General features: G+C 47.7%; 13 protein-coding genes across 13 annotated transcripts; 5 read left to right on the top strand and 8 right to left on the bottom strand.

The window, feature by feature from the left end:
• Window positions 1-473: 473 nt before the first annotated feature.
• Window positions 474-1889, top strand: I302_103583 (uncharacterized protein; the record flags this gene model as incomplete). Its single annotated transcript, XM_019188950.1, has 7 exons — window positions 474-585; window positions 684-791; window positions 872-948; window positions 1027-1172; window positions 1230-1277; window positions 1344-1518; window positions 1620-1889. The coding sequence occupies 7 exons, from the start codon at window positions 474-476 to the stop codon at window positions 1887-1889; spliced, it is 936 nt and encodes a 311-aa protein (XP_019048512.1).
• Window positions 1890-2161: 272 nt separating this feature from the next.
• I302_103582 (uncharacterized protein) lies at window positions 2162-4776 on the top strand (the record flags this gene model as incomplete). The annotated part of the gene is made up of 4 exons (XM_065869695.1): window positions 2162-2188; window positions 2368-2534; window positions 2597-2627; window positions 2767-4776. 4 exons carry the CDS (start codon window positions 2162-2164, stop codon window positions 4774-4776), a joined length of 2235 nt encoding a protein of 744 aa, XP_065725767.1.
• A 428-nt stretch (window positions 4777-5204) lies between these two features.
• I302_103581 (uncharacterized protein) lies at window positions 5205-6827 on the bottom strand (the record flags this gene model as incomplete). The annotated part of the gene is made up of 5 exons (XM_019188948.1): window positions 5205-5290; window positions 5393-5501; window positions 5626-5643; window positions 5724-6379; window positions 6548-6827. The coding sequence occupies 5 exons, from the start codon at window positions 6825-6827 to the stop codon at window positions 5205-5207; spliced, it is 1149 nt and encodes a 382-aa protein (XP_019048510.1).
• Window positions 6828-8064: 1237 nt separating this feature from the next.
• I302_103580 (uncharacterized protein) lies at window positions 8065-8709 on the top strand (the record flags this gene model as incomplete). The annotated part of the gene is made up of 1 exon (XM_019188947.1): window positions 8065-8709. One exon carries the CDS (start codon window positions 8065-8067, stop codon window positions 8707-8709), a length of 645 nt encoding a protein of 214 aa, XP_019048509.1.
• Window positions 8710-9907: 1198 nt separating this feature from the next.
• On the top strand, window positions 9908-10438 carry I302_103579 (uncharacterized protein; the record flags this gene model as incomplete). The annotated part of the gene is made up of 2 exons (XM_019188946.1): window positions 9908-10350; window positions 10414-10438. 2 exons carry the CDS (start codon window positions 9908-9910, stop codon window positions 10436-10438), a joined length of 468 nt encoding a protein of 155 aa, XP_019048508.1.
• Window positions 10439-10649: 211 nt separating this feature from the next.
• Window positions 10650-12106, bottom strand: I302_103578 (uncharacterized protein; the record flags this gene model as incomplete). The annotated part of the gene is made up of 8 exons (XM_019188945.1): window positions 10650-10768; window positions 10844-11064; window positions 11120-11186; window positions 11245-11268; window positions 11326-11391; window positions 11444-11838; window positions 11896-11945; window positions 12005-12106. 8 exons carry the CDS (start codon window positions 12104-12106, stop codon window positions 10650-10652), a joined length of 1044 nt encoding a protein of 347 aa, XP_019048507.1.
• Window positions 12107-12574: 468 nt separating this feature from the next.
• On the bottom strand, window positions 12575-14083 carry I302_103577 (uncharacterized protein; the record flags this gene model as incomplete). Its single annotated transcript, XM_019188944.1, has 2 exons — window positions 12575-13668; window positions 13819-14083. 2 exons carry the CDS (start codon window positions 14081-14083, stop codon window positions 12575-12577), a joined length of 1359 nt encoding a protein of 452 aa, XP_019048506.1.
• Window positions 14084-15118: 1035 nt separating this feature from the next.
• Window positions 15119-16321, bottom strand: I302_103576 (uncharacterized protein; the record flags this gene model as incomplete). The annotated part of the gene is made up of 1 exon (XM_019188943.1): window positions 15119-16321. One exon carries the CDS (start codon window positions 16319-16321, stop codon window positions 15119-15121), a length of 1203 nt encoding a protein of 400 aa, XP_019048505.1.
• Window positions 16322-17159: 838 nt separating this feature from the next.
• Window positions 17160-19826, bottom strand: I302_103575 (uncharacterized protein; the record flags this gene model as incomplete). The annotated part of the gene is made up of 10 exons (XM_019188942.1): window positions 17160-17489; window positions 17554-17582; window positions 17653-17721; window positions 17777-17825; window positions 17887-17918; window positions 18025-18367; window positions 18482-18816; window positions 18914-19076; window positions 19158-19301; window positions 19362-19826. The coding sequence occupies 10 exons, from the start codon at window positions 19824-19826 to the stop codon at window positions 17160-17162; spliced, it is 1959 nt and encodes a 652-aa protein (XP_019048504.1).
• Window positions 19827-20610: 784 nt separating this feature from the next.
• I302_103574 (uncharacterized protein) lies at window positions 20611-21847 on the bottom strand (the record flags this gene model as incomplete). The annotated part of the gene is made up of 6 exons (XM_065869694.1): window positions 20611-20840; window positions 20938-21010; window positions 21079-21099; window positions 21181-21324; window positions 21385-21625; window positions 21705-21847. The coding sequence occupies 6 exons, from the start codon at window positions 21845-21847 to the stop codon at window positions 20611-20613; spliced, it is 852 nt and encodes a 283-aa protein (XP_065725766.1).
• Window positions 21848-22678: 831 nt separating this feature from the next.
• On the top strand, window positions 22679-24438 carry I302_103573 (uncharacterized protein; the record flags this gene model as incomplete). Its single annotated transcript, XM_019188941.1, has 6 exons — window positions 22679-22721; window positions 22788-22940; window positions 23026-23141; window positions 23276-23425; window positions 23752-23886; window positions 23992-24438. The coding sequence occupies 6 exons, from the start codon at window positions 22679-22681 to the stop codon at window positions 24436-24438; spliced, it is 1044 nt and encodes a 347-aa protein (XP_019048503.1).
• A 423-nt stretch (window positions 24439-24861) lies between these two features.
• On the bottom strand, window positions 24862-25809 carry I302_103572 (uncharacterized protein; the record flags this gene model as incomplete). The annotated part of the gene is made up of 1 exon (XM_019188940.1): window positions 24862-25809. The coding sequence occupies one exon, from the start codon at window positions 25807-25809 to the stop codon at window positions 24862-24864; it is 948 nt and encodes a 315-aa protein (XP_019048502.1).
• Window positions 25810-26165: 356 nt separating this feature from the next.
• Window positions 26166-26667, bottom strand: I302_103571 (mitochondrial 54S ribosomal protein bL36m; the record flags this gene model as incomplete). The annotated part of the gene is made up of 3 exons (XM_019188939.1): window positions 26166-26177; window positions 26238-26286; window positions 26387-26667. 3 exons carry the CDS (start codon window positions 26665-26667, stop codon window positions 26166-26168), a joined length of 342 nt encoding a protein of 113 aa, XP_019048501.1.
• Between the last annotated feature and the right edge of the window lie 494 nt (window positions 26668-27161).

Here is a 27161-nt window from a genome sequence, read left to right as displayed (position 1 = left end):
ACATTGCAAGCTTGGGCCTCGTTTCACGCTAGTAGTAGCCTAGTGCGGAGAGAGGAAGAGAAAACAAAGCACAGCATGTAACATGTTATAACCCATCTCATCACTTTCTTCTCATTCCTTGTTCATCTTTCTCATCGCATTGCATACAAAACACATACAGTGTATACAACTACTCTCACTTTCATTCATCGCATCAGATCAAACAACAGCAACCAGTCGTTCTTTACACTCTTCTCTTCCACCTGTGAGTCATCCCATCACACCCCTTTAAAGGCAGTCCAGCCCATATCCAAACCTTTCACCTTCCTTTATCCTCCTTTCTACCTGGTATTGTACCGTTTCAACACCCACCATTCATCCACTTTATAGATTGTTTATCCTACTTCAGCTCATCCAACTCACCCCATTGGATATATCGCTTATGATCGCATTCATACTAATCTTGACTCGTTTCCAGAAACAATAGAATAAAAATGTTCGCCCTCTTACCTACTCTCGCTTTACTCGCCTTGCCTGCTTTGGCCCAGAATTCATCTACCACCGCTACGGAGAAGGATATTGAAGCTATCGAAGCTCATTTCACACGTGAGTCGGCTGTCTCCATCCATCTGCACTCTCTCGGGCCGCTCAAAAACAGCTCATAGAGTGGAAACACTGACAATCCGTGCTTTCACCACATACAGAAGCTCAGCTTGTCCCTGAATTGTTCGAAGAGTTCGACCCAGAGGGTATCCTCACCGTCTCATTTGGAGGACAAGATATCTCACCAGGTGACAAATTAGATCAAACCGGTAAGCTAATCAACCGCTACCTCCCACGGTAACCACGGTCTTTGATGACCCACGCTGACACGTCTGAACGGTATGTACAGCCGTCGCTTCCTCACCTGAGATCACCGTCACTCCCGGTCCAGACAGCGGCGATTCTGACGATTTCCGAGCTGGACGAGTGAGTCTTTCATCCTGTACTACTTGTCCCTATGTCTTATGTACGATAGCGTGCTGAATCCTTCGATGGCATCGGCAGCTCTACACCGTCCTCATGGCCGATGCCAACGCCGTAGGAACCGACCAAAAGACCACTGAACAGACCCGACATTGGCTTGTCAACGGAGTATCAGTCTCTGGCGATTCTGCTCCTTACGCTCTTAACTACACTGGCGCTACCACCATGTAAGCTGGTCTCCCACTAGGGTAGTACGCACCAAAGCTGACCATTATCCATAATAGTACTGACTACGCTGGTCCTGGTCCTTTCGAGGGTACTGGATCTCACCGGTGAGTCATTTCTCCAATAACCAAACTCGATGTATTACTGTACACTGATATTCAACTTTACTACAGATACGTTATCGCCCTTTACGAACAAGGTTCCGACTTCGCCGCCCCCTCCAACCTCTCCACCGCCGGTGTACCCCTCGGTACATGGTTCCTCCCCAACTACGTCTCCGAAGCTAAGCTCGGTGATTTGCTCGCTGCCAACTACTTCCAAGTCGAGAACGGACAAGCTACTTCTACTGTGAGTGTTGGTTTCATTTAGTTACAGGAATTCAACATATCTAAGGAAAGGGTGATATTGTAGGAAGAGGCCATCATGCTGATCTCTCTATACACTCATAGGCCGAATCAACTACCGCCGTAGACTCCGCCACCCTCTCCGGCGCCGCCTCCACCACCGGTTCAGGTTCAGCCTCCGCCGCTCAAATCTCTGGTGGTGCCTCCGCTTCTGGTGCTTCCCGATCAGGTTCAGCCGGTGCTTCGGCCACCTCCGCTGCTGCTTCTGCCGCTGCTACCTCTGCCCAATCCGGAGCTGGTAAGAACGGTGTAGCTATGGGTATGGTCATGGGTGCTGTTGGTGTTGTCGGTGCTGTCATTGGTGCTGCTCTTTAGGTTGTGTAGTGGTAGAATAGAGTGAAGTAGAGTAGATCAGGATAGGTTAGGGGACAATGTTATGGACATTATTTAATCTTGATGTGCGATTTGAGCTGCACTGGACCGTGTCATGTGATTGGGTACAGTGTTGAGGACCTATCCCTTTGAGCCATTCATCCTATTTAGCGAAGGCCTACCTTGAGAGCAAGATTATATCCTTTTGTCCAATTGCTTCATCGTTGGCATCATCCAGCTGAGTTCTTCTCGATCGTATCGGTAGCAAGTAAACTATGCTTCAAGTATCGTTATACCACCGTGTTTCAGCCTTGGCGCATGGTAGTCAAGTAGAGTATAACGCAATAGACCGGAGACCCCGGATTTGACAGTTCAAGTAAAACACGCATCGACCATTTACCACTACTGTGTGACATTTCTTTTGTACCTTCACAATCACCATATACCAGTACTACGTTTCATATCATAGTTGACCAGATAGATAGCCTGCAGCACTACCGTCTTAACGACATCGACTCATATCGAAATATTGAGATCGAAGATCACCTGCAAGTTCCGATACCTGCATCTTCGACTACTTGAACGACTCGACGGCATTCTTGCTTGTATCTTGATATTACCGAGAACTGAGGGGACAGCAAGTACAATGTGAGTGCGCTATGGTTGTGGTGGTATTCCGAATGAAGGCAGCTGACAGAGTGATGAGATAGGCCATTGCCTGTTGAGAGGTCCCAGGGTAGTGTAAGTGTTATCACGAGTCTCGCAGTACCACAATCGATCACTATAAGCTCACGTCTCACATGTCTTTTCCTATTTGTTCTCCCTCTATCTTCCACGTACATTCACCATTCCTCGCGACCCAACGTGGAAAACCGGACAGGTCTCAGCCCTCGTCGCGCGCTTTCAAACAGCTGCGAACCGCGATGCCGAAGCCACCGCCCGTGAGAACAGACGAGCGAGCTTACAGCCTTCTTCTGCGGGTGGGACTCTGGGCAATTCACGTAGAATATCCAGCTCGGGGTTATGGACTGCCTCGCCTTCGCCCAGTCCGGGGAACACACCGAGGTTAGGGGATAGTGCGACTTTACCTAATGTCGAGGCGGACAAAGATAAGGAAGTTCTGAAAGACAAGAGGAGGGATGTTATAGCAACAGAAAGGGATACGAAGAAGGATGCTATAGAGGAGCTGGGAAAGAAGGTCGAGGAGTTAGATATCAAGAAGACTACACCGCAGAAATCGAATTCCAAACCTGATCCTATAGAGGTAGAGGTGAAGGAGAATGATAGTCCCTCCAGACCACCCAAATCGCCAAAGCGACTATCAATTGCCGGGGAGAGCGTCAATGGAATGACTACATTACCTGTACCTACCCACGCCGAGGAGTCGAGGGACTATGAAGAAGGAAAGAAAGATATTTCAGATGTCGATGATAGAAAAGATGACAAGCTCAAATCATCTAACGCTCAAGACGTAGACAAACCGAAACAATCCACGTCTTCCACTTCCACTTCCAAGCCCACTACCACGTCCACACCTTCCAGAAAAACCCCCTCTTCCACTAGGAAACCATCCCTATCACCTTCAACCACCACCAAACCCCTCCCACCCGTATCAACCACCAAATCAACACCCAAATCACGTCTCTCCACCACGACACCTACACCAGCCAGAGCAAGGACATCTCTAGGCCATCAAACCTCTACCACCTCTACCAAAAAGCCATCTTCATCTTCCACCGCAACTCCACCAGTCTCACGTACGCCCAAACCCCTCGTCCCATCGCATACTGGTCCGACCCATCGAACTCCATCTTCAAACACGAATCCGCACACTGTCCCCAGTCCCCTTAAACCGCACTTGACTGGAACGCCCATCAAACCTACCGCCTCGAGCTTGGCGAAGGCTAGAATACCTTCTGGACCACTCTCCACGCCCTCTAGTACGAGTACGGCGAAAACGAAGAGAGAGTCGTTTAGTCTCGGTAGGTCTAGTGGGAGGAGTAGTCTGGGAGGCGGAAGGAATAGCTTGAGCCCTAGTCCTAGTCCCGCTGCAACTTCTATACCTTCCAAAGTGACTGCAAGTGGTGGAGGCGGAACAGGAAGTAGGTTGTTACAAGGTACTGCGGCCTCGAGAGCACGTTCAGCAGGTGTACCGCACCATGAATCCCCATCTAAAACGAGCTCAACCACTACACCGGCCAAACCCCCTACGAAGGCTGGATCAACCTCCTCAATCAGAACACCAATTTCTACCACTCGAACTCCTTCGGCTCAGACTCAAAATCGAGCCAGAACTCCTGCTTCGTCGACATCTACTTCGAGAGTACGCGTCAAACCGCAATCCCAGAGCCAGAACCAAACGCAGAAGAACGGCACGACAGAGAATGATACTCCTTCCAAAGCTACTACACCTAAGACACCAAGTGTGGGTAGATCACCCATTGGGAGATTGGGCCTTGCAGCTGCGGGGATGAGGAGGCCTGAGGGACCGATGAGTGAGAAAGGGGAGAAGGCAAGGGAGGAGGGGAAGATTAGGGAGGAGCAGGAGCAGGATAGGGTGGAAGCTCTCCGAGATCGGGAAGAGGAGGAGGTGAAAGAGGAGATGCAAGAGTTGACTGAACCTCTGAGCGAGACGAAAAGAGAAGAAGAACTCAATGGAGTAAAAGACGGGAAGGAGGATCCGATCCAAAGACCAAAGACTCCTTCACCTTCACCGCCTGCTGCTGGCACTGAAACTGTAGAAGTGGAAGCACCTAGAGAGGATCCCGGTGCCGGCGAAGTACTTGTCAAGGCAGATGCCGCCGATGGAAGCATTTCCGAGGATGACCAGAAGATCCAAGGTGGGGAAGTGGGAAATGAGAGCCTAGAGGAGATTCCTGATATTGAGTGAGCGTATAGCAAATAATGCTTGCGTAAGGGTGTGAAGTGTTATAGTGGGTCTTGATTGTTTTGTTGTATATAGATATGGAAGTAGAAGTCATAAGAGCATGTCGGTCTCGGCTTGAGATGAACTTTATGACGGTCATGTTTATGAGGATTGATCCAGTCATGCATATATCATGCGCGCCAGTCAAATTTCTTTGGAGTTGGGGGCACGGTGCCTTCAGACGATTGGGATTGAGATATAGTAAACAGACAGTCATCCCACAGAAAAGGACCGCGAACAGTCATGCTCCCTTCCTTCGACCATCTTAGCAAAATTCGTTCATTGTTTCGTGTATATGTGATCTATCATGATATGTACTATTTGATACAGATTTCCTCCAGTTGTCCATATCCGTTCCCTATCTCCTTTGTATGACTATGCTACATGATACATTACGTCGCACAGTGTCCACCGTCCACCAACAGATCAGATCCAGTCATGAATGAGCTTGCGTCCGATAGGAGGTAGAGTACGGGACCTATTTTACAAGGTGAACATCAGTATCAGTATCATTGGTCCTGTTCCTATATCTTTTGGATTACATGGTCCAGCTATACCGTGAGGTTGATCTGGGACGTACCCCTGAATTCATCGGGCGTGGAAAGCCGGCCTAAGAGGGAACCTTGTAGCCAGATGTCGTTCAGTTCGGGCTTCTCATCCAATAGAGCGGCGGTGAGTGCTGTTCGGATCTGCAATAAGGCGACGAGATATTAGCGAATTGCGCATTGACGGCAGAGCGGGAGATGATGGGAAGTAGTATCGACCGAATAAAGAAAAGGAGGATCAACTCGAGTTTCAGAGTAGAGGACTCACATATCCTGGTGAGAGTGTCTACGATGGAAAGAATCATCCGTCATAATCAGCTATCTCATCCTCATAGGACCATGTTAGGGAAGGAGACGTTCACTCACATTAACCCTGATCCCTTTCCTACTCCATTCCAAAGCTAGATTCTTCGCCAACTGATTGACCCCAGCCTTACTGGCACTGTACGGTGCGCACTCAATCCCGAGATTCGCAATATGCCCACTCATACTCCCCGTCATGGCTATACTAGCGCCATGTACCCCAGCCTGCCCGTCCATAGTGGGATGTCGCTTGAACCATTCCTTTGCGAATGCCTGAGCGCAGAGGAAAGTACCCGTAAGATCCACGTCGATAACCTTCCTGAATTTCTCGGTGGAATAATCAACAGCAGGCATCATAATTTGTATCCCCGCTGAAGTGAATAACCCCCTAATGGGCTGTTCACTCGAATCCATCTTGAATAAATCTGAGAACAGTGTGGAGACAGCATTTTGGTCTGTAACGTCCAATGGATGATAGGTGATTTCCAGACCTTTTGACTTGGCCAGTTCCTCGGCTTTGCCCCACTGCGGCTGGGACGGTTCGGGGAGGAGATCCATACATCGTACGCTGGCGCCGGATTCTAAGCAGGCATGAGCGATTGTGAGGCCTAGACCACGTCCTCCGCCGGTTATGAGGATGGTACGGTTCTTGAGGTAGAAGAGCTCGTGCGCGGGCAGAGCAGCTAGGGGAGCTGGTGGTTCGATGTAGCCGGAGGATGCTATAGGCGTAAGAACAAAGAATTCACACGCATAGATAGTGCAAGAATGTGGACGTGAGTTAGTGAAGAAGAGTATCATTTGATCTGATTATTGCGAGATCATATGTATGTCTTTATGGATGTGATGTGGTGTGATACGATATTACAAAGAAGGACCGGTGGACTTACGAGGGGGAGGACCATCCATTGGTTCTTCGGGCAATCCTGCTCTCTTACTTTCATCCTCCTTTACATGCTCTGCTACAGGTTCGCCGGACGATACGGGCCTAGGCGCATGTTTGGACGGATGGGCAGCTTGCGGCCGTCCACTCGGATTATCATTATCTTTCCGTTGGCTGATACTGGTGGAGAACGCTGAGCTGGCGATACGAGGAATGGGAGAGGGTAAGGCCGTACGAGCCAGTCGGAGTTGGGGTCGAAGGATGGTCAAGACTCTGGGAGCTGACATGGTTGTCGATTATGATAAAATGGGTAGGTGCGTTATTGCTTTGATATGCTTTGCTGGAATGAGGGAGGGGGAGGAGGGTGAATAACGGGTTAATATACTTATCCCTACTTATGCATGTTCCCAATTGTCTGGGTTTCCAACTTGCTGTTACATCACCACAAACTACTAAACAGGTATGATGTAAATGACGATGATAACATGTGCAATCCTTTCATTGTTCACTCTTCGGCCTAATCCGTGATCTGTGCATACCGGTACATCTTCTCTTGTCCTTTCATCATGCCTAGTATCACATCTCTTCCTCCCTTCATACCCCTCAATCGACCACTTGATTCCTTGATTGTCCTTTTGTTTGTCTGACCATGATATGTGGAGGTGAGAGATATCCATAACCCCACAATCCCAATACACGTCATTCCGCTGCGAGAAGACCCTGAATATCAATGGAGGTTCCTAGGTTATAGAATGTTTTAGCGGGGCGATTGACGTAATTCCTCCACAAACCCACAAAACTGCGAGCGAGGCCAAGACGTGTTAAAGTCACGTCAATTCACAAATCACAAGTTAGAAGGTTGCAACGAATGCATGCGGTCATGATTTACTTTACTGAGTGTCTCTGGCCAGGTTCGGTTGCAGTGACTGGTAGCTAGACTTGACTTTGACCCCGCGACTGACTGTGAAGATATCGGTCACTGCTTTACGGATTCTTCCTCTTCTCGAAGGCGCAGGCCCAGACCTCGTCAAGATGTTCAGAAGGCGTCGGACTTCTGAAAAGAAACAAGATCGTAATCAAGGGGAAGGCTTTGGGTCTGGCCAGGGTTTTCATATCTGATTGAGGGGGCCCGTCATAAAGACGACTAGGCCCAGAAAGCTCAGAGCATGAATAGGCTAGTCTCGTCTCTCACTACTCACTGCCCTCAGAAGGCGAGATGCTGCGTTCTGAGTCGTCCTTTGTATGTCAGCTCCACTTCAGCTGACACAGCAGTGTACAGTCCCAGTTGACCGAAAGCACAGACTCACACGAACCATACTACCTATTTATATGCCATCGAGTTTCGCCATCCTCAAGCTCTGGTGACCTTCATTAACCATTTGATAGTATACGTCTCAGGCTATCATATCCTAGCTGAGTGCACGCAATCGTACCATCAAGAAGAACGATCGACACTCAGTATACCACACAGATCAATATCCCACTTACCAAGGCACCGTCACTAAACATGAGACGGATGCAACGATGGTTATTAGAAGGAAAGGCAATCACTACAAAAAACATTGTCAGGATGTCTACGGAAACTCATCGGAAGGACTCTCAATACAACTCGCCCGTCTGATCGGGAAAGAGATGACTGAGAACGATCCGGAATCTGTCGTAATTGACTTCGATCATAGTGGTGGGGCTGACACGCCTCAATTCTTCCATGATGGCCAGCCAGTGTACCCTCCAATGGTTGTGGCGACGTTGTCAAAAGACAAAACGTCTCCCAATCATAGAGGCGTCAATTACGATACTACCTTCTTTGTACCAGTCGGAGGAAACGCTAAGAATGAATATCACACTTTCACCGCACCCTCAACCTCGATCAAGCGCACAGAGGAAGAAGGGGTTGAACCAACTCAAGTCGCACTCGAGCTTCAACAATTTCAAAGTCCTTGGGGTGCTGTACAAGAATTGAGAGGTACCGAAAGATCAGATGTGGTATCTTGTAATATCAATGCGCTTGGCCAAGTCGAGATTTGGACGGTCGACCCTGATGATTACGCTTCTCTTCAAGCCGAATATGATTCGTCAGGAGAATGGCATCCTCTCCGTTGCAAAATTGAGAGGTTTTCGAAGAGTGCCTGGAAGCAGGGTGTCACAGAATGTGATGGCGCTGCTTAAGGGGAAGGAACTTGCTGTGGTAATCAGAATGATGGCACATATGACTGTACTCACTCCCTATGGCAGAGTGGGGGAAATTACTAACGAAGTTCTAGACATGAAGTGGTGCAATGTCTCATATCCACTCTGCCAGCAGAATACAAGATCGCACATTCCGATCATATGCGACGAGCCTGGATGATCTCACCGCTTCGTCAGTTGCGTGAATGTGTCTATCAACGTCACGCACACTGATACCTTACGTCTCACATCATACATCTTACCACCTATGATGACAAAGCTTTTATATTCTACATGTCAGTGGGGTCCAACTCGTTCTATGGGAAGGCTTCCACGATGAGCCTATAGCTATTATCAGGAAGGCACCCAAGTAACATGACTTTCCTGATTGCACAACGTCTCATGGAACGCTGACGCTATGGGGCATCGTTCTCACAGATGATAGAGCTCGCTAAACTAGCTGTGATGCACCTCTCGAACGCATCTCACCCTTTGAGAGGTCTGGGCTCTCACTAGGTATCATACGTGTTCTGGCTCCGAACTGGTCTGTCCCATTTTCTTTTGGGCAGGTCAAGCGAGTCAGTCAAACATGACGAGATCTGGGCTGCGACCGAGATTTCCCGGCATGGTGCAGCCATCTTTATTCCTCTTCCTTTGAATGCACCCCTGAAACACGTTACTGGGAATCCCTTCTCGCTATGTAAAGAGAACCTCTCATGATGACGTACTTCATACCTTTGAGCGGACTTCGACAACATGTACCCCTCTTCGAGGTAGTCCATGGGAGTTGCACTCGGCAGTGATGCTCTCTCGACAAGGTATAAAAGCCTTTAGTGAGATCCTGAATTCGAAAAATGAATTTCCAGCGAATAGTCTACATCGACACAACCTTGCGAAATCTCCTTAATATATTACGTCCAGTATGACCACGTCTATCCCCTCGAACAATGATGAACGAAGCATTTGTCCACCCTCTATAGGCAGGGCCGCTAAGACCGACGCGGCGGTCGCAGTTCGCAACAAAAGCAACGAGCGTAACATCAAAGATCTTTATTACTACAAAATCGAGGGGGCAGAATCGGAGAAGTGCCTCTCTGCACTGCAGGGCTAAGCTGTCTTGACAGATGGAGAAACTTACCTGCTTGACTTTCCGAAGAAGGTGGTCATTAAGTACGGCGAGGAAAAATTCCGACCCGAAATGGCCATCGCCACAACTTCCACCAAAGACACACTTAACTTGAATGCTTCTGTGGGATGTTCGATTCGTTTCTACTCTCAAGATACAACAGCCAAAGGTCAATCTCGTCACAAATGGCATGACATCCCTGACGCTACCATTCGAAGGCTCAATGCTTCGGACTCTTATGGTTCCGTTAACGCCAATGTGTTCATCAAGGATAAAGCGGAAGAAAGTATTTTCGACCCAGTCCAAAGCATCCCTGTCAATGCCAGAGGATGTTCAGACAGACTACTTGTGGAGAGTCTCGCTTCAGGTGATGCTCGAATTTGCGAAATCTACGACGACTGCTACGATCACTGGGTCAAGAGCCGCGATTTCACTAACAACTGGGGAACAGTGCGAGGGAAGCTCACGGTGTATGCTGGTGACCACAGCAACAGCTCCAGTAAGACCGCCGATAGGTAAGCCTCTAGAAAGTTCGTTTGGAGAAGAGAAACGGACTAATGTATACCATGTTGATATAGCGTTGAGGACTGTCACATCGAATAATGCGCGTGCTTAGAAAGAGGAAGCGCAAAGTCTTTCATGGTCTGAAGCCATGACAGGATTTCACTTGTTCTCCAGTCGATGTGAATAGCAATGTTGAATGGAATCGCCTCATTCTCAAACAGTTCACGCATTTGGTCGTGGGGATGTGTGTCTCGACGATCACTTTTGTGAGAAGCCTGACTGATATAAGCAAAGATCGCATCATGATGCTTCATGTCACAGTAGCGCTCATTACCCTTTCCTCCGATATATTACAACATTCCACCAGTTCAATCCTTGAGGGGTTTGACGATATGGTCATCACACTACTTGTTCCGATGAACTTTGTACCTGCAAGGATGCTTCAGCAGATTCTCATTAACGCTCAGGCGCGCTAATTGGGATATCAAGGACAAATCGGCTTACCTTCTTCCGTACCCACACGATTACACGCCACAAAAACCACTTCCTTACCGCCTACTGGGTCTGAACCTACATTTCTCGGTGTAGTATAACCAGGTACAGGATCATGTAGAGGCTGTAAGCGAGCGGCCCAATAATTCAGATTGGACTCTGAGGGAGCATTCGGATCCTCTTCTTCGGTCATGACCTCGGGCGGCTCGGCAGGTGGACTGAGCCAGTTCATCCTGCGATATTATGGGTGGTGAGCTTCCATATAGGGTTATTGAATGCATGACTTACGGTACTACAAGCATATCCACCGCATTGTCTCGACAGTAGTTGGCGAGTTCAAATGCGTCCCACGGGGCTGAAGGTTGAGAATCAGCCCAGGAGACATATATCAAGATGGCATCAGTCTAGCTCACCTACAAAGTCCTTGGGATTCATATCTATTGCCCTGATGGTTAGCATCGACACATTTTGAACAGGAGCGAGTCCTCACTCACCCATACATATCCCTACAGCGACTCTTCCTAGCGGTTCAGGTAGATCAAAGTGCATGAACCCATCCCCTAAGCGCTCCATTAGCTACCGCTTGTATCGGAATGAACACCATTCACTCACCCTCTCTCGCCCAACTCTTATCAGTTTCAAACCTGAAAGTCTTCCTATAGTTCCCCACGACTTCACCAGACGGTGCAACGACCACAGCAGAATTCCATCCTACACCGGTTCCTTCCCCTTCTAACTGCTTCATCTCTGATGGCCCGGCGTTACTCTCCGATCCTGATGATATACCCTCCGTTGAGCTGGAAGGTTGAGGTGCTGAGGGTAAACCTTCCGGATATCCAGCGATGACGTAACATTTCAGTCGTTGGGCGAGGGAACGAGCTAGAAGGGATGTGGGTCCGATGCGCTGGGGTTCGAGATATGGTAGGATCGCTGTAGGGGAATTGAACATGTATCCTGATAGACACATCTCAGGCAATACTAGTAGATCTATGGAGCCAGGCTGCAAGCTGATGATCACTTCAGCGACGATGTCAATGAATGGGACACGATTTCGAGACACTCACCTTCTGGTCATCCGCTCGACCTTTGCTGAATTTTCTGATACTCTCCCAAGCTATAGCAATCATCAGCATCACCCCTGCCTGGAAGACGCATCACAATATCAATGCTCACTTTCACGTCATATTGTACACACGCTATTCTTACAGGAGATCTACGATACAGAGGAGCAGGGGAAGAGGGTCGCGAAGGGGGTGCAGTCGAGGGATGACTCATTGTCGATGGACGTCGACGAGCTGCTGATCTGAATAGTCGGAACAGGTCTGCTGGTGTACGAGGGGTCGATGATTTGTTTTATTGGATAAAGCTGGGCGTAATAGTGTCGTTCAACGAGGGTATGGATGCTGATAATCAGATAGATGTGGATATATTTCTGAGATGATACTGTACTGAATTGAGTCACTTGTGAAGTGTTATTTGATGTTGTTGTTGACCATGTGCATGACCGAGCAATCGAGTACTAGTAGTGTGTTTCATCAGCCGGTAGTAACCGAGGCGCAGGTGCATACAGTATACCTGGTTAGGTGGAGTGGCAGTAAGTTTGATCTCAGAAAAGCCCTTATTCCCACTTGATGCAGACGTCGGATGTTCACGAGACATACTCATGCATAGAAATGAGAATGGATATATACAAGGCAGAGAGTCCCAATCCCAGGCAAGTGTTGGTTTCGACTATCGAGAAAATCAGTCTTTGTTCGAGCTTACACTGCTGGTCAGCTCTCGACCACCATCCAAGTATCCCCTAAGCTCATCGACCAGCTCTGTGATGTGTTCCTTGGGGTACGATAAAATCTGCAATTCAGGAAACGAGATCCTATGCTTTCCATCTTTGTGGTATTCGGACAACGCTCTTCTGCTTGCCGCGCCGTTTGATGAGGAGCGCAAGCTCACTGTTTGAGTTTCCGCTGCTAGTCTGTCCCTCGGGATTTTGAACATCGTGCTCGGGCTGTCTGACCTGGAACACACCCGGATCTTTGCCGCCATCAGTCTCCTGATCAACCCATCTGATTCCATCAGCAGGTCTCTCGGGTTTAGAGAGTATGAATAATGATTTGCGAATCCACTCAGGACCTCTTTTATAGTAGATGGGTTTAGGTGACCTGATGTGGAGGGATCATCCGTAGATCGACCTTGAGCGCTAAGCTGAAGTATTGGTCCATCTGCCTTCATGGAGACGCAAGAACGGTTGAAGGCATTCAATCCTGTACTAACCTTGATCTTATCACAAGGGTATACACGCTTGAAAGCATCTTTCAGCTGATTGAGGCTGTGCTCAGGGTACTGTTCCAACCAGAAGGACGGAGCTTGGTCAGAGGAGATGTGGACGGTCTCCGTACGTCTATGAGGTACAGAATCAACGGTCCAGTATCCTCGACATGGTCTCCGGGTTGACGCTTGAATTATTGATTTGTCTATCAGATCGTCAAGTTGTTGTCTAGTAGCCTTTGGCCCTCGGGGTGTATGATCGGTAAGTGTTATGTGAGAATCTCTGAGACTACCATATATCTGAGTTATCATCTCCTGTGAGCAGTATACAACTGGCTCCTTCTTCACGAAAATCCCTTGGTCGGTGCCAATCACGCTTTGAAGCATCGGGTTGATCAACAAGCTGTTCGAGGACGCCTCATACTTGATCGACGGCTTTTGCAAGATGTATCGATAGAGACCCGGTTTATTTTGTGGATGGTAAAATTCCGGATCTCCACCTGCGAGCTCAACCGACACCTTGTCAAACCCTTTTGCTGAAATGGCGTCCGTCAGGGCTGAAAGATGTTGTTCTGGTAGTTTCTTCACAACGAGTATTCGGGGTAGCATGTCATGTCTTGACCAATTAATCTTGGCAGATATGTAGCGAAGCTCTTCAAACCCGATCTCGCGGGTGTCTCCCGATGCCTGCCATTCGTCTAGACTTCTCTACATGGACTCACTTAACCTTTGGTCAATGGCTTTCTCCACTCCTGGCAGTGATCGCTCCGCTTGGGATGCCCAGTTGGGATCATAAGTATCGCTAAAGTACTTTACCCCCTGAGCGAAAACTTCCGGAGGGATAGTGTAGACTGTCCGTTTCCCTTTGCCGGAGGGGAGTAAACGGGTGTAGTAAGGCGTAACATTCAACCTCTCGTATTTCCTTTCCCATCTGGGATTCAGATCACAGCGGGCTGGAGGAAGCGAGGTGCTTACTGAGGTGGACATTATTCTCGTTACGGGGAGGGCGGAAATAGTAACAGCTGAGGAAATGCCTTTGTTAAGAGCTAGACTACTGTGGATAGGGTTTTAAAAAGACTTTGGAGGGAAAACCGGACAAAAGTCGTTTCGACACACTCCTGAGCTGCATTTATACCAGAACTCGATTGACTTGTTTCAGCGGACTGGGAGACTGTCGCATAAAGGAGGAAAAAATTCTGCAAGATGAATCCAAGCTCCGCCTTAGGAGGTGGCGGTGTCGTAGGCTGAAAAAGGAAACACCTGCTATGATTCGTTGATTCTTTAAAGCCCATCGATGCGGACTGTCTCAGCTCGGTGCCAAGATGTCCATTATATGTGATACAAATCTGCTTGGTGATCAATATAGCACAGGGCGAATCTCACTGGAAGTTGACATCAGAAAATCACGATCAACGTCCGAGCATACTTCTCTAGTAAGGTGATATGACTCCTAACCTACCCCGTTTGATCAGAAGAGACTCAACAATGATTCTCTATATCTGTCTACTCCCAGTGCTCAATTTCAGAATGACATCTACAAAGCGTACAGCGATACAATTGCGGCCCAACTCGACATCTATAGAATTTCTCCTCCCGCTGGACGGAGTTTTCATCCATCGCTCCCTCCCCAGTAGCCTCCCTCTTCCGCTTCTTATCATCCGTGACTTTGATATGGAGACCAATTAAGACTACACACAGTGATGCACGATAGATCGCAAACGGAGACACCACCCTTTAGCTCCCGACACAAATTTCATCACCAAAGCTCGACCTCATCATGTTGATCAGTTCCGCCACGTGACTTTCAGGATACGACAAGAGTTGCAATTCCTTAAACTCGACTCCTGTTGTACCATCCTTGTTCGTTCTTGTCCAGGGTGATCTAAGCGCAGAAGATGACAGAACCAAACTTCGAGTATCGGTCGATAATCTTTCGATAGGAACTTCGAACAGATCGTGGCGTGAAGACCAAGAAGATTCCCTGATTCTGGCCTGCATCATCCATTTGATCATTGCATCTGATTATTGTAGAACGCTGGGCAAGTCGTGAGCCTTAACAGTCGCATTTGAGAAGCTTTTAAGAACCTCGATTATACTAATCGGGTCCAGGTAGTAAGCTTTAGAAGAAGGATCCCCATTGGAATATCGCCCTTGAACGCTCAGGCGGAGTTTGGGGGAGCCGCGCTTGAGAGTAACGCAAGATGGATTGAACGATTTCAGACCTGTACTAACTCGTATGTTGTCGTCCGGGTACTTCTGTCCCAATGCATTTTCCAAAGGCTTCACGCTACCCGGGGGATAGTGTTCCAACCATATAGACGGCGCAGCGTCGTTGTCGGAGGAGATATGGACAGCCTCGAGCGATGAGGGAGGTACAACATCCAGAGTTAGGAATTCCTTGCATGCATTCTGGGAAGTGAAGGAATTCTGGATACCTCGATTGATATCGTGCCGTAATTGACTCTCAACCTCGGTGGAAGAAGACGGCATCCTACCCTGAAGAACCCTTCGAAGGTTCTTGCTGATCTCGTAGATTTTTGATACCATCTTCGGAGGACAGTACAAGAACGGATCAAGCTTTGTCCTACCAACTTGGTCCACGACGTAGCTCCGAAAGGTCGGATCGAGCACAACATCTCCAAAGGAAGTACTACCAATCATTCTCACTTTGACCGCTTGAAAGAAATCTCGTGCGCTCTTTACATCGCTCATATAATGGAACAGTTCAGGCATCTTCCTCATGGCCGTGACCGACGCCCTGACGAGCCCCATTGCGTTGATGGATCTTCGGAGAGGGTGTACGCGCTCTCGCGACCAATTCGTGACTACGATCGTTGAAGGTAACATATCATGTTCTGTTAGATAGATCTCAGCAGACTGAGGTAGACCTCGGCAATCTTTTTCCATCTCAGTCGTTTGATCTGGTCCCCGCCACTCTTGGAGACTCTTATCGAACATTTCATGAATCTTCTTAGAGATCTCGTCGTTCACTCCTGGGAGATTCCGCTCCGCTCGGCTATTCCAATCATATTGGTACTCGTCGCTGAAGTTTTTGATCCCTTGTGCGATCACCGTTGGCGGGAGCTGATATTCCCTCTTTTCCCCACTGTCGGAAGGGAGCTGACGGGTGTAGTGTGGTGTAATGATGAGCTTCTTGGAGTCTGACTCCCATTTGAGGTTGAAGCTGAGAGTGGCTGGAGGTAATGATGTGGACGAAGGGGACATCGCAATTCTGAAGAATACGTGATTTTTGGTTGCAGATGTGAATGAGTACTTGGCGCAGTGAGATTTAGCTGTAGAGAACAGTTGTGGGTGAAGGGGACTGAAGAGAAAGATCAGGGCGGGGAGGGCGAACCACTGTCACATTGATACGTTGATGTTGTGCTTGGCACATGACAAGTTACACTCTGAGATTCAAGCACCTTGAAAGGATAACAAAGGTCCATGAGCATTTGCCCTCCTCAACCCGCTCTAGGATGAGGACGAGACGTAACTCCTTTCTCCACGCAACTGACAATGACTCATGTTCACAAACGATAACAAACTTAAAACACCTGTTTGCTAAGAACAATCTGGATCCCGACATAGGCAGGGGGTACCACTGTAATAGGGCGAGCGATATGCATCTGAATAAGACAAGCAAAGGTTGCGAAGGCGCGAATAAATAGTGTAGTTTACGAGATTTACATTTATTGGAAAAATACTTTTATTATTATAATTATAAAGATCAAGCAAGCTATTTATACCTATTGAAATGAATAGTCAGAAGCTATGCTTCCGAAGATTCGATCCTTCAATTTCATGTACTTCCGCAGGCCATACTCATTAAGCGAGGGGCAAGGCTGACCCTTGTCTAACTTGTTCCCGCTGTCTTGCATGTCCCGTTCGAGGGATGTTTAACTTGTGTCCACTCATGAAGCTTTCCTGCTTATCCGGACTTCACAGCTACATACTGCTTTGAAGAGGTGCCATTATATGATGAATGTCCAATGGTCAAAGACCGCTACATGATAAATTTCCTCTCATCCGACTGAGGCAGATCCCTGTAGATTACCATTCACACCTACTTCTTCTCCCTCTTAATGAACTTGTCCAAAGCCCCCTCCCCATCAGCCTCTCTCTTGCGCTTCTTATCGTCCTCCTTCCCCTCAATCATCTTCTCCCTAGTATGTCCATTCTCCTCATGCAGCTCTATCAACTTCCTCTCGGCAGTACCATTCAAAACGTCTTCATCGTTCCCATGATAATTCAGGTGGAAGGCATCTTTCAGTCTTGCGATGCATACATCCTTTTCGAGGTGTTCGTCCAGTATTGGGAAGGGGTAATCTTTGCCTATTATACATTTGGCTTTTTCTTGGATTCCTTGAGGTGCGAGATGGGGGGAGTATATGTACTGTTCAAGCTGGTGGTCAGCTTCACGCTGTGATCCATACGTAAATCAAGGATTGGCAATTCACCTTGTCCGGGAAATCCTTGAGCTCTGGACCTGGAAATGATTCGATCACCGCTTGATCAGCTTCTCAATCGAACATCTCCAAATGAAGTCCTCGACTCACAGTACTTCCGCACTAACGCTCCTGATTTGTCAGTCTTCTGAGGCCATGATACGAGACCGTACACTCGGACTGCATATTCTTTTAACTATATCCCATGACACCAGGGTTCGTATAAATCACTCACAGTACTGCGAGAAGAACGCCGAGCAACTCAACCACATCCAATTCCCAGGCTATCGTATCAATAAGCCAAACATACTCTCAAGTCGTACGGCAGGGCAAAACAGCACTCACATTCGAAGCAGGATCCCAATCTATCAACCATTCTGCGGTTCGCAACCCGCACATTAGCTCATCCATGTGAATAGTCGTCAGAGGTTTGAGAAAGAGGGAAAAAAGAGAAGAATGAGGGAAAAAAGAAGAGTGACTCACCATCAAACACTTCCATCCCCCTCTCCCAGGAAATATAACACTGCCCCCTCGTCAGGAAACACGCAACGCTATGTCTCGCCAAATGATGTATCCACCCCTCATGTTTCAGCTGTCTCATACACGCGTCTATCCATGGGAATCCCGTCCGACCCTCTTTCCAAGCTTCAAACCGCTGTTCCGTTTGTTCGTCTTTGTCTCTTGGTCTCGGTAGAATCTCATTCCCGTCCTCATCATATTGATTCTGGAGAGACCACGCAACGTATTTGCACACGGAGTTACCGCGGATCCGCTCGAAATGTGGCACAGAGGCTTCGGCGCAGGCGTACATGTCTCTGAATTCGAGCTGTCACCAGATCAGAGGAGTTAGCACGTAGCGTACCTTGGTGCACCATGTCATTCCATAGTATTATCCAGGGGTAGCTGCGAGAGTACAGGCAGCAGAGAAGGGTTCACCCACCTGTCCAAACATATTCTCCGGCTCCTTAGTCTCCCCCTTCCCACCCCCTTTCTTATACTCCTCCACAACCCTCTTACAACCCCACCACAACTCCCTTATTCCTATACACCCGAACTTGATATACGGGCTCAAAAGCGTAGTGGAAGGTTCGAGCGAAGTAGGTGCAGAATGCGGTTTCGAGAATTTAGCTACTTTCTCTCTATCCGATAGGAACAGGTCTAATCGCTTGTGGGCCTCTATCGTGCCGCCTCGGATGGTCGTGGTGGAGGGTGGGAAACCTAGTTGGGACATTGTGGGGACTGAGAATGGGGAGTCTTTGGGACCCGTGAGGGAGTCTGTGGAAGGGTTGAATCAGCCACTTGGGAGTTCAGTGAGAGTTGGATATACTGCTCATTGAGTGGGATCTTGTGATTGCCAGGTATTCATGCTCACCAAAGCACGTATCGTCTCCTGTTCTCACGTCCGCATTTAGATCTACTCCCTCGTACCTCCCCCATTCTTCCTCTCTGTTATCCTGTAGCTCCGATGGTCCTGGATCGGGTATAGATGAGGGTGTAGGGGCCGGTTGGGATACCTCACCCATCTTGGCGGTAACCTAGCCCAATGGGTCAGCTGTAACTCACGGAGGATATCAAGTAGGACTCCAAAGGCGACATGGTAATGGAAGGAGACTCACTCCCTGCCATTGGTGCAGTGTCATGGTGGGTTTACCTTTATTCTGCTTTATCACTTCGTCTGGGTCGAACAAGTGTCGTCCGGGAGTAGCTATTACTTGTATTCCCATTTCTTCGGCTAGTGCAAAGATCCTCTCGTCTCTGACCTATCTCAGTGAGATCGTCAGTGAACTTGCGGCACATGACAGCGTGTGTGAGCTGCTCACCTTGGAATAAGCATTACTATCCTTCTCCCAACAAATATGCGTAACCCCCCAATCCCTTATCAACTTCCGAATCACCAACTCCGGTCTACTCCTGAACACCCATAATTTCTGCTTGTTATTCACCTTGGTATACTCCTCACTTAAGTTATTCATAGATTCCAATAAGAAGTTCCATCTGTTCAGCCCTACTCGATGTTTGTAAACGTATTCCGGATCGAAGCACCATATCGGCCAGAAGTACTCTATATTCTCGATCTCCAGTGCTCGTGTCAAAGCGGGTGAATCGGTAAGACGTAGGTCGGTACGGTGCCAGAATAATACTCTTGCTTTACTCTTCGTGCTTTTGCCTTTTCCTTTGGGTGAGTTGATGATGGTTGGTTTAGGGAGTTCACTCAGAGGGACAGGCTCTTTCTTCGATGTCTTTGGACTGGGAGGTGGCTTGGAAGTGGATTTGGATTTGGGCATTGTTGAAAGCTGAATATGCGGTTTCGGTAGTTGTCGCTTGTGGTGTATTCGTGATAAATCACTGACTAACAGAAGCGGTAGTTGGAAGATGAGTTCGAGATGAGGAATGCATACCATACCAATATTGATTCAGTCTGAACATCACCACTATTTTACCTCATCTGTCGATCGCATCGCATGAGATCGTCATCAACATTACTCTTTGCGAGATCGGACAGCCTCCACTGTGGGGCTCCTTACTTCGTGATGAGTAGCCGGCGTTTTGCTCAAGGTGTAGTGCGGCGAATGGTAATGTGGCAATTACAGCCCAGGGACATGGGTAGCTCGTGCTACGCCACGCGGTTGAGTCGTCATCATTGAGAGTGAGAGAATGATCCCTTGTCCTCCCTTGTCATTGTTCATTGTTCATGGTCCATGGCTTGATCGGTTATCATCCATCATATTCTGCTAGTGCTGAGTGAACAACTATTGACAATAGGCTAGAACCATAACCATTGTCATTCATATCATAAGCCGAACAACAATCAACGCTTGATACCGTCATTACCTTCACCATCAACAACGAACAACAACAATAATAACACACACTCACACACACGGAATCAGAAACACCGTATAATTGGCGTGTTTTGTTCTTGACATAATCATCATCATCATCATTATTCAACTCACTCGACCTTCCTATCTGGATAATCTTCCAATATATATCAACAGCTAGTCCTCCAGTCTTTCTCCCCTCTCGCTGAACATACCAAGCATAACATCGATATCTTAGACATATCACTCAACGTACTATCGGATATACGGGCTCAAAAGCGTAGTGGAAGGTTCGAGCAGTAGGTGCAGAATGCGGTTTCGAGAATTTAGCTACTTTCTCTCTATCCGATAGGAACAGGTCTAATCGCTTGTGGGCCTCTATCGTGCCGCCTCGGATGGTCGTGGTGGAGGGTGGGAAACCTAGTTGGGACATTGTGGGGACTGAGAATGGGGAGTCTTTGGGACCCGTGAGGGAGTCTGTGGAAGGGTTGAATCAGCCACTTGGGAGTTCAGTGAGAGTTGGATATACTGCTCATTGAGTGGGATCTTGTGATTGCCAGGTATTCATGCTCACCAAAGCACGTATCGTCTCCTGTTCTCACGTCCGCATTTAGATCTACTCCCTCGTACCTCCCCATTCTTCCTCTCTGTTATCCTGTAGCTCCGATGGTCCTGGATCGGGTATAGATGAGGGTGTAGGGGCCGGTTGGGATACCTCACCCATCTTGGCGGTAACCTAGCCCAATGGGTCAGCTGTAACTCACGGAGGATATCAAGTAGGACTCCAAAGGCGACATGGTAATGGAAGGAGACTCACTCCCTGCCATTGGTGCAGTGTCATGGTGGGTTTACCTTTATTCTGCTTTATCACTTCGTCTGGGTCGAACAAGTGTCGTCCGGGAGTAGCTATTACTTGTATTCCCATTTCTTCGGCTAGTGCAAAGATCCTCTCGTCTCTGACCTATCTCAGTGAGATCGTCAGTGAACTTGCGGCACATGACAGCGTGTGTGAGCTGCTCACCTTGGAATAAGCATTACTATCCTTCTCCCAACAAATATGCGTAACCCCCCAATCCCTTATCAACTTCCGAATCACCAACTCCGGTCTACTCCTGAACACCCATAATTTCTGCTTGTTATTCACCTTGGTATACTCCTCACTTAAGTTATTCATAGATTCCAATAAGAAGTTCCATCTGTTCAGCCCTACTCGATGTTTGTAAACGTATTCGGATCGAAGCACCATATCGGCCAGAAGTACTCTATATTCTCGATCTCCAGTGCTCGTGTCAAAGCGGGTGAATCGGTAAGACGTAGGTCGGTACGGTGCCAGAATAATACTCTTGCTTTACTCTTCGTGCTTTGCCTTTTCCTTTGGGTGAGTTGATGATGGTTGGTTTAGGGAGTTCACTCAGAGGGACAGGCTCTTTCTTCGATGTCTTTGGACTGGGAGGTGGCTTGGAAGTGGATTTGGATTTGGGCATTGTTGAAAGCTGAATATGCGGTTTCGGTAGTTGTCGCTTGTGGTGTATTCGTGATAAATCACTGACTAACAGAAGCGGTAGTTGGAAGATGAGTTCGAGATGAGGAATGCATACCATACCAATATTGATTCAGTCTGAACATCACCACTATTTTACCTCATCTGTCGATCGCATCGCATGAGATCGTCATCAACATTACTCTTTGCGAGATCGGACAGCCTCCACTGTGGGGCTCCTTACTTCGTGATGAGTAGCCGGCGTTTTGCTCAAGGTGTAGTGCGGCGAATGGTAATGTGGCAATTACAGCCCAGGGACATGGGTAGCTCGTGCTACGCCACGCGGTTGAGTCGTCATCATTGAGAGTGAGAGAATGATCCCTTGTCCTCCCTTGTCATTGTTCATTGTTCATGGTCCATGGCTTGATCGGTTATCATCCATCATATTCTGCTAGTGCTGAGTGAACAACTATTGACAATAGGCTAGAACCATAACCATTGTCATTCATATCATAAGCCGAACAACAATCAACGCTTGATACCGTCATTACCTTCACCATCAACAACGAACAACAACAATAACACACACTCACACACACGGAATCAGAAACACCGTATAATTGGCGTGTTTTGTTCTTGACATAATCATCATCATCATCATTATTCAACTCACTCGACCTTCCTATCTGGATAATCTTCCAATATATATCAACAGCTAGTCCTCCAGTCTTTCTCCCCTCTCGCTGAACATACCAAGCATAACATCGATATCTTAGACATATCACTCAACGTACTATCAACTCACAAAGGGAAGAAGTAGTCAAAGCACAGCAATATGTCCGTCGAACTAAGTCCTGCGAACCAATTGGGATTCCCCCGTAAGTCTTACTCTTATGAAGCACTTATCGTAGAAGAGCTATATTGATGTGACACCTCAACTATAGGCCCCCTAACATCCCTCGTCAAACGATCATTATTCATCCACAACCCCAACCCTCACCCTGTAGCATTCAAAGTGAAGACGACCGCTCCCAAACAATATTGCGTCAGACCGAATTCAGGTAGAGTAGAATCGGGTGAGAGTGTGGAAGTGCAAGGTGGGTCCATGTTCTCACGTTCACCTCTTCGATAGAGGCAGATAGAGTTATCTTCAATGCTAATTTCTTTTGTTGATTGACTTAGTCCTCCTTCAACCACTTCAACAAGAACCTCCTCCTCACGCGAAATGCAAGGACAAGTTCCTGGTTCAGTCTGCCTATATCACCCCTGATGAGGAGATGCACACTCTCGGTGAAATGGTGAGTTATTCCCCAATGCATCTAAATATCTGATCCTCGTATATGAACCGATATTGGGGATACTCACACCCCGTATAATGTCTTTGTGTTAAACTCGGTTGGATTGGTCTCTGATATGCCTGTTCTCCGTCTAGTGGTCCCAAGTGGAAAAGACCAACAAATCAGCCATCCAAGAACAAAAGATCAAGGTAGTCTACCTCGCAGCCGAAGATGGCTCGACCGGTCAAAATGGGATCCCCGAGGAGGACGATCATGCGGGAGAAGCAAGCAGATTGGAAGAGTCGGTAAGTGAAACACCATTTCCGAAGTCGACGATACCTCTTTCGCATATTTTGCGCAATATTTCTGCGCGCGTGTCTAGAGGGGATTTGACGTTTGCTGTTGTTGCCTTTGAAACGATGTTCAAACTTATTTCAATGTTGAAATCCGATTCTGTTGAATGATCCAACTCTGCGAACGATTGAACGGACGAAACGATGCTTTCGAACTTTAACATATCAACTGAAATCCAATCAAATTTGATGTGATGGGTTGTATATGTTTCTTTGTTGGCTTTATACCCCCCTTTTATCACCCTTAATTTCTCTGCCTTCTGTCCTATCCCGCTCAGCACAACCTACCCCACGACGGACTGACTCGGTGGACTACCATCCCTGACAAGGAGTATGATCCAGAGTTGTTCCGTAACGCTGGGTTCTCATACTGGGAGACTCCTAAATCGCCTTATGTCCCTCCTCCTTTCCCTGTTGGTCCTGCTTCATCTTGATCCAATCTTCAACCTTTACTACCTCTGGTGTTGAAGCTCTCGTATAAACAACACCATACTGACTGGATTTATGTTCGCAAATAGGCAATCTTCTCTCACGCCCAATCCTCCCCCTCTCAACCCCTCCCACCAGCGCAGGACAAACCCATCCCCGTCCCCGTCCAAGTATCTCCACCATCAACAGCAGCAGCTCCTGCCCCGCTTTCACCTCCTTTGGCAGACCTCACCCCCGCCCAAGCACAATCTACCAATATCGCCTTGGAGAAATCCCTGAACGCCACCACCTCCGATTCCGAGAAGCTCGCCGTGGCTCTCAAGGAGATTGAGAAGCTCAAGGGCGAGTTGGAAGAGGCCAAGGGACCTCAAGTTACTGGCTTGAGAAAGAGAAATACCGGTGCGAGCGGTGCGGAGACCGTCGTGGAGAAGGCCAAGGAGGCTGTCACTAACCCTGGTGGAGCTCAGGGTGTCCCACTTGAAGTGGTAGCTGGGTTGGTGGTCGGTGTTTTCGTTTTGACTTATTTGTTCTTCTAGACTTTGTGGAAGTTGATTGAGGCAGGAAAGAGGGAGGTTGTCCAAAATACATCTATCTACGATGGACTTTCTGTAAGATATCGAATTGATGAGAACTGAGAGATATATTATTTATACATGAAATGATTTTTACTTTTCTTTTTGTGCGTGTCCCTTTTATTGGCTTTTTTAGGATGAGATGAATTTTATACATTATTGTGATATACCTCAGACCATTCATATGAAGCGATCCTTACTGCTACAAAGATAGTGAGACTCACAAGCTGAAAACCAATATGAACGACAGCTTTCTTGCTATCTATATATGCACGTTGACAAGTGAGTGAACCTTTTGGCATATTCCCAACCGAGTGTCGGAAACGATGCTACTAGTCACTACTGGAAAAAAGAGTATACCTACAGTATAAGACTGCGCAATCTGCATTAGATACTCGTATCTACACTTTCATTCTCATCAGATCCAACACTGACCCTCTTCCAGATCCAATCGGCATCCACGAACATTCCCCCCGTAATTGCTCTCCCAACTTTAACCTTCTGATCCTCACTATCCCTATCGTCCCACCCTTCCCCCTCCCACGTGATCCTATCCAACCTGTACTCCCCGCCTCGACTCAACTCACCCAATCTCCTTTTCGTGCTCTCGTCCAAGACATCACCCAATACCTTGCTCACATCCTCTGACCTGCTCTGGTCGATTTCCAAATTCCACCTCCCCACCTCTTTATGAGATCTTACGATTGTTGTGTCGGGACTTTTGAAGTCAAAGGCGGTATTCAACAATTCGGCGTTGTTTCTTCCAACCCCTCTTCTTCTCGATCTCACGCTGAGGTTTCTCGGAAGCATACCAATAGATATAGGCCGGGATGTGTGTCCCTCGTATTTCCAATTCGAATGTCCAGGAGTGACTTGACCCAACAGATTGTAGCTAGGTACATTGGAAGTATACCTATTGGCGTTGAGATGAGTATAATCCACAGGTAAGATCGATCCTTCTTCTTCTTCGTTGTCGTGAGATTTGGGAGATTGCACCGATCGAACCCTCCACATACAGTCGTACAGCTCCGAAGCACACATGTCATGGGTATTGACGTTCGCTCGAGCTATACTCTTCTCTCTCTGATTCGGAAATGATGCCGTTGAATTTGCGCGCAAGGTCTCAAATGATATCAATGGGTGGGCGTCGTATCGACCGTCGGTGGTATCGAAGATCAACTGCAGGTTAGTGCACAGGGGGATGGAGATTTCTTCAGGTGGCGGATCGTGAGTGGTTTCGGGGTTGGTAAGCACAGAGTTCGATTTGGGTAAGTGTAAGTGCGATTTGAGGTAGGTGATCAGTTTGGATGATTTCATTGAAGTGAGGCTGGGCATCGTGGATGTGCAGGTGTATCAGAAGTAGACTTTCTAGCTGAGCTGATAGAATGCGAAAGAGGATGAGCATGCGCGTGAGATTGAAGGTGAGATGAAATAACGGAAAGTCAGTCAAGCTCTGTACTTTCTCGTGTCTTCGTTTGAGGGGTTTGGAAGTTGTGATTGATGATTGACGTAATTGGTGAGTATGGACATAAAAGGAAGGGTCAATTGCGTCTGACTCTGACTCCAGGTAGATAAGATTATGGACGGTAAGCGCGAAGGAAATTACAATGAGATGATACTGCGAACAGAGTACAGAAATGGATTTGCAAGTATAATGCCATTGTCAAAAAGTGGTACATTGAGTATATGATCTATCCCTGTCGCTGTTGGAGTGTTTGTCAATCAGCTATCAAAGCGAAACAAGGTGGATGACTAAAACTCACTTGTTTATGTTTCGGATTCTTGGAACAGATGACGTATATTCTACCTTTCCTGTTTAGCGAGAAGATGTGAGTCATCAGCATATGTATCAACTTATATCATATCTTCCCCTTGTTCTCGAACAGATAAAGGATAAATCATCTCTACTCACCTTCTCACGACCGAACAACCATCGCAGAACCTCTTAACGCTACTTCGCACTTTCATACCCCTCACTTGCATCACTAGAGGCTGTATCCTACTTGCTGCTGAAGCTGACTTGGGCGTTATTGATGGTATTTGAGATAAGAGAGTTGGTCTGGCGAGTGATGAGGTGAATGTAGCGGAGGGAGGGGGACATGACGAGCATTGTCGGATGGATTGTCTTGATGGTCCAGCGAGGGAGGATGGGAGTGCGAGAGTCGGTATGCGTCGGAGAAGGTTCTGTATCATTTTGAGAGATGTACTTTGGGAGTTGTTTTCTGGTGAACAGTGAGGATATGTTGGATGTTAGATGTTAGATGTTATAGCACAGGTATGTTAAATGGATCTAGCGACACTGAGATTTCGAAATAATCTCGAGTATGATTACCGTAATGGCCTCTACGCCACATCTCGGTGAAACCGGAGATATGAGATGACCTCTTACCCTGAATTCTGAGTAAGGAAGCGATGCTGATGCTGGTTATGTTTTTGTTCTTTCCCCCCTCCCTCCCTACCCCCCTCCACTTTCAGTCATCCCATCCTCTTCATTCTCACCTCCACTCTCTCTTACCACTCACTCCTTGTATCTGACTACTTACCTATCCATAGGTCATAGCTAACAACAACTTGGACGTATCGTGTCGGAATCTCATCACCCCAACGGTACACTTACATTTCACTATCTGAACCAGCCATAGCGAAGAACGACCAAACAGCATTTCCATAGGAAGAGTCGATTCAAT

Source organism: Kwoniella bestiolae, chromosome 2 (genome assembly GCF_000512585.2).
Source record: "Kwoniella bestiolae CBS 10118 chromosome 2, complete sequence".
In the NCBI taxonomy this organism is placed as follows: Eukaryota; Fungi; Basidiomycota; class Tremellomycetes; order Tremellales; family Cryptococcaceae; genus Kwoniella; species Kwoniella bestiolae.
This window is presented reverse-complemented; position numbering and strand designations above follow the sequence as displayed.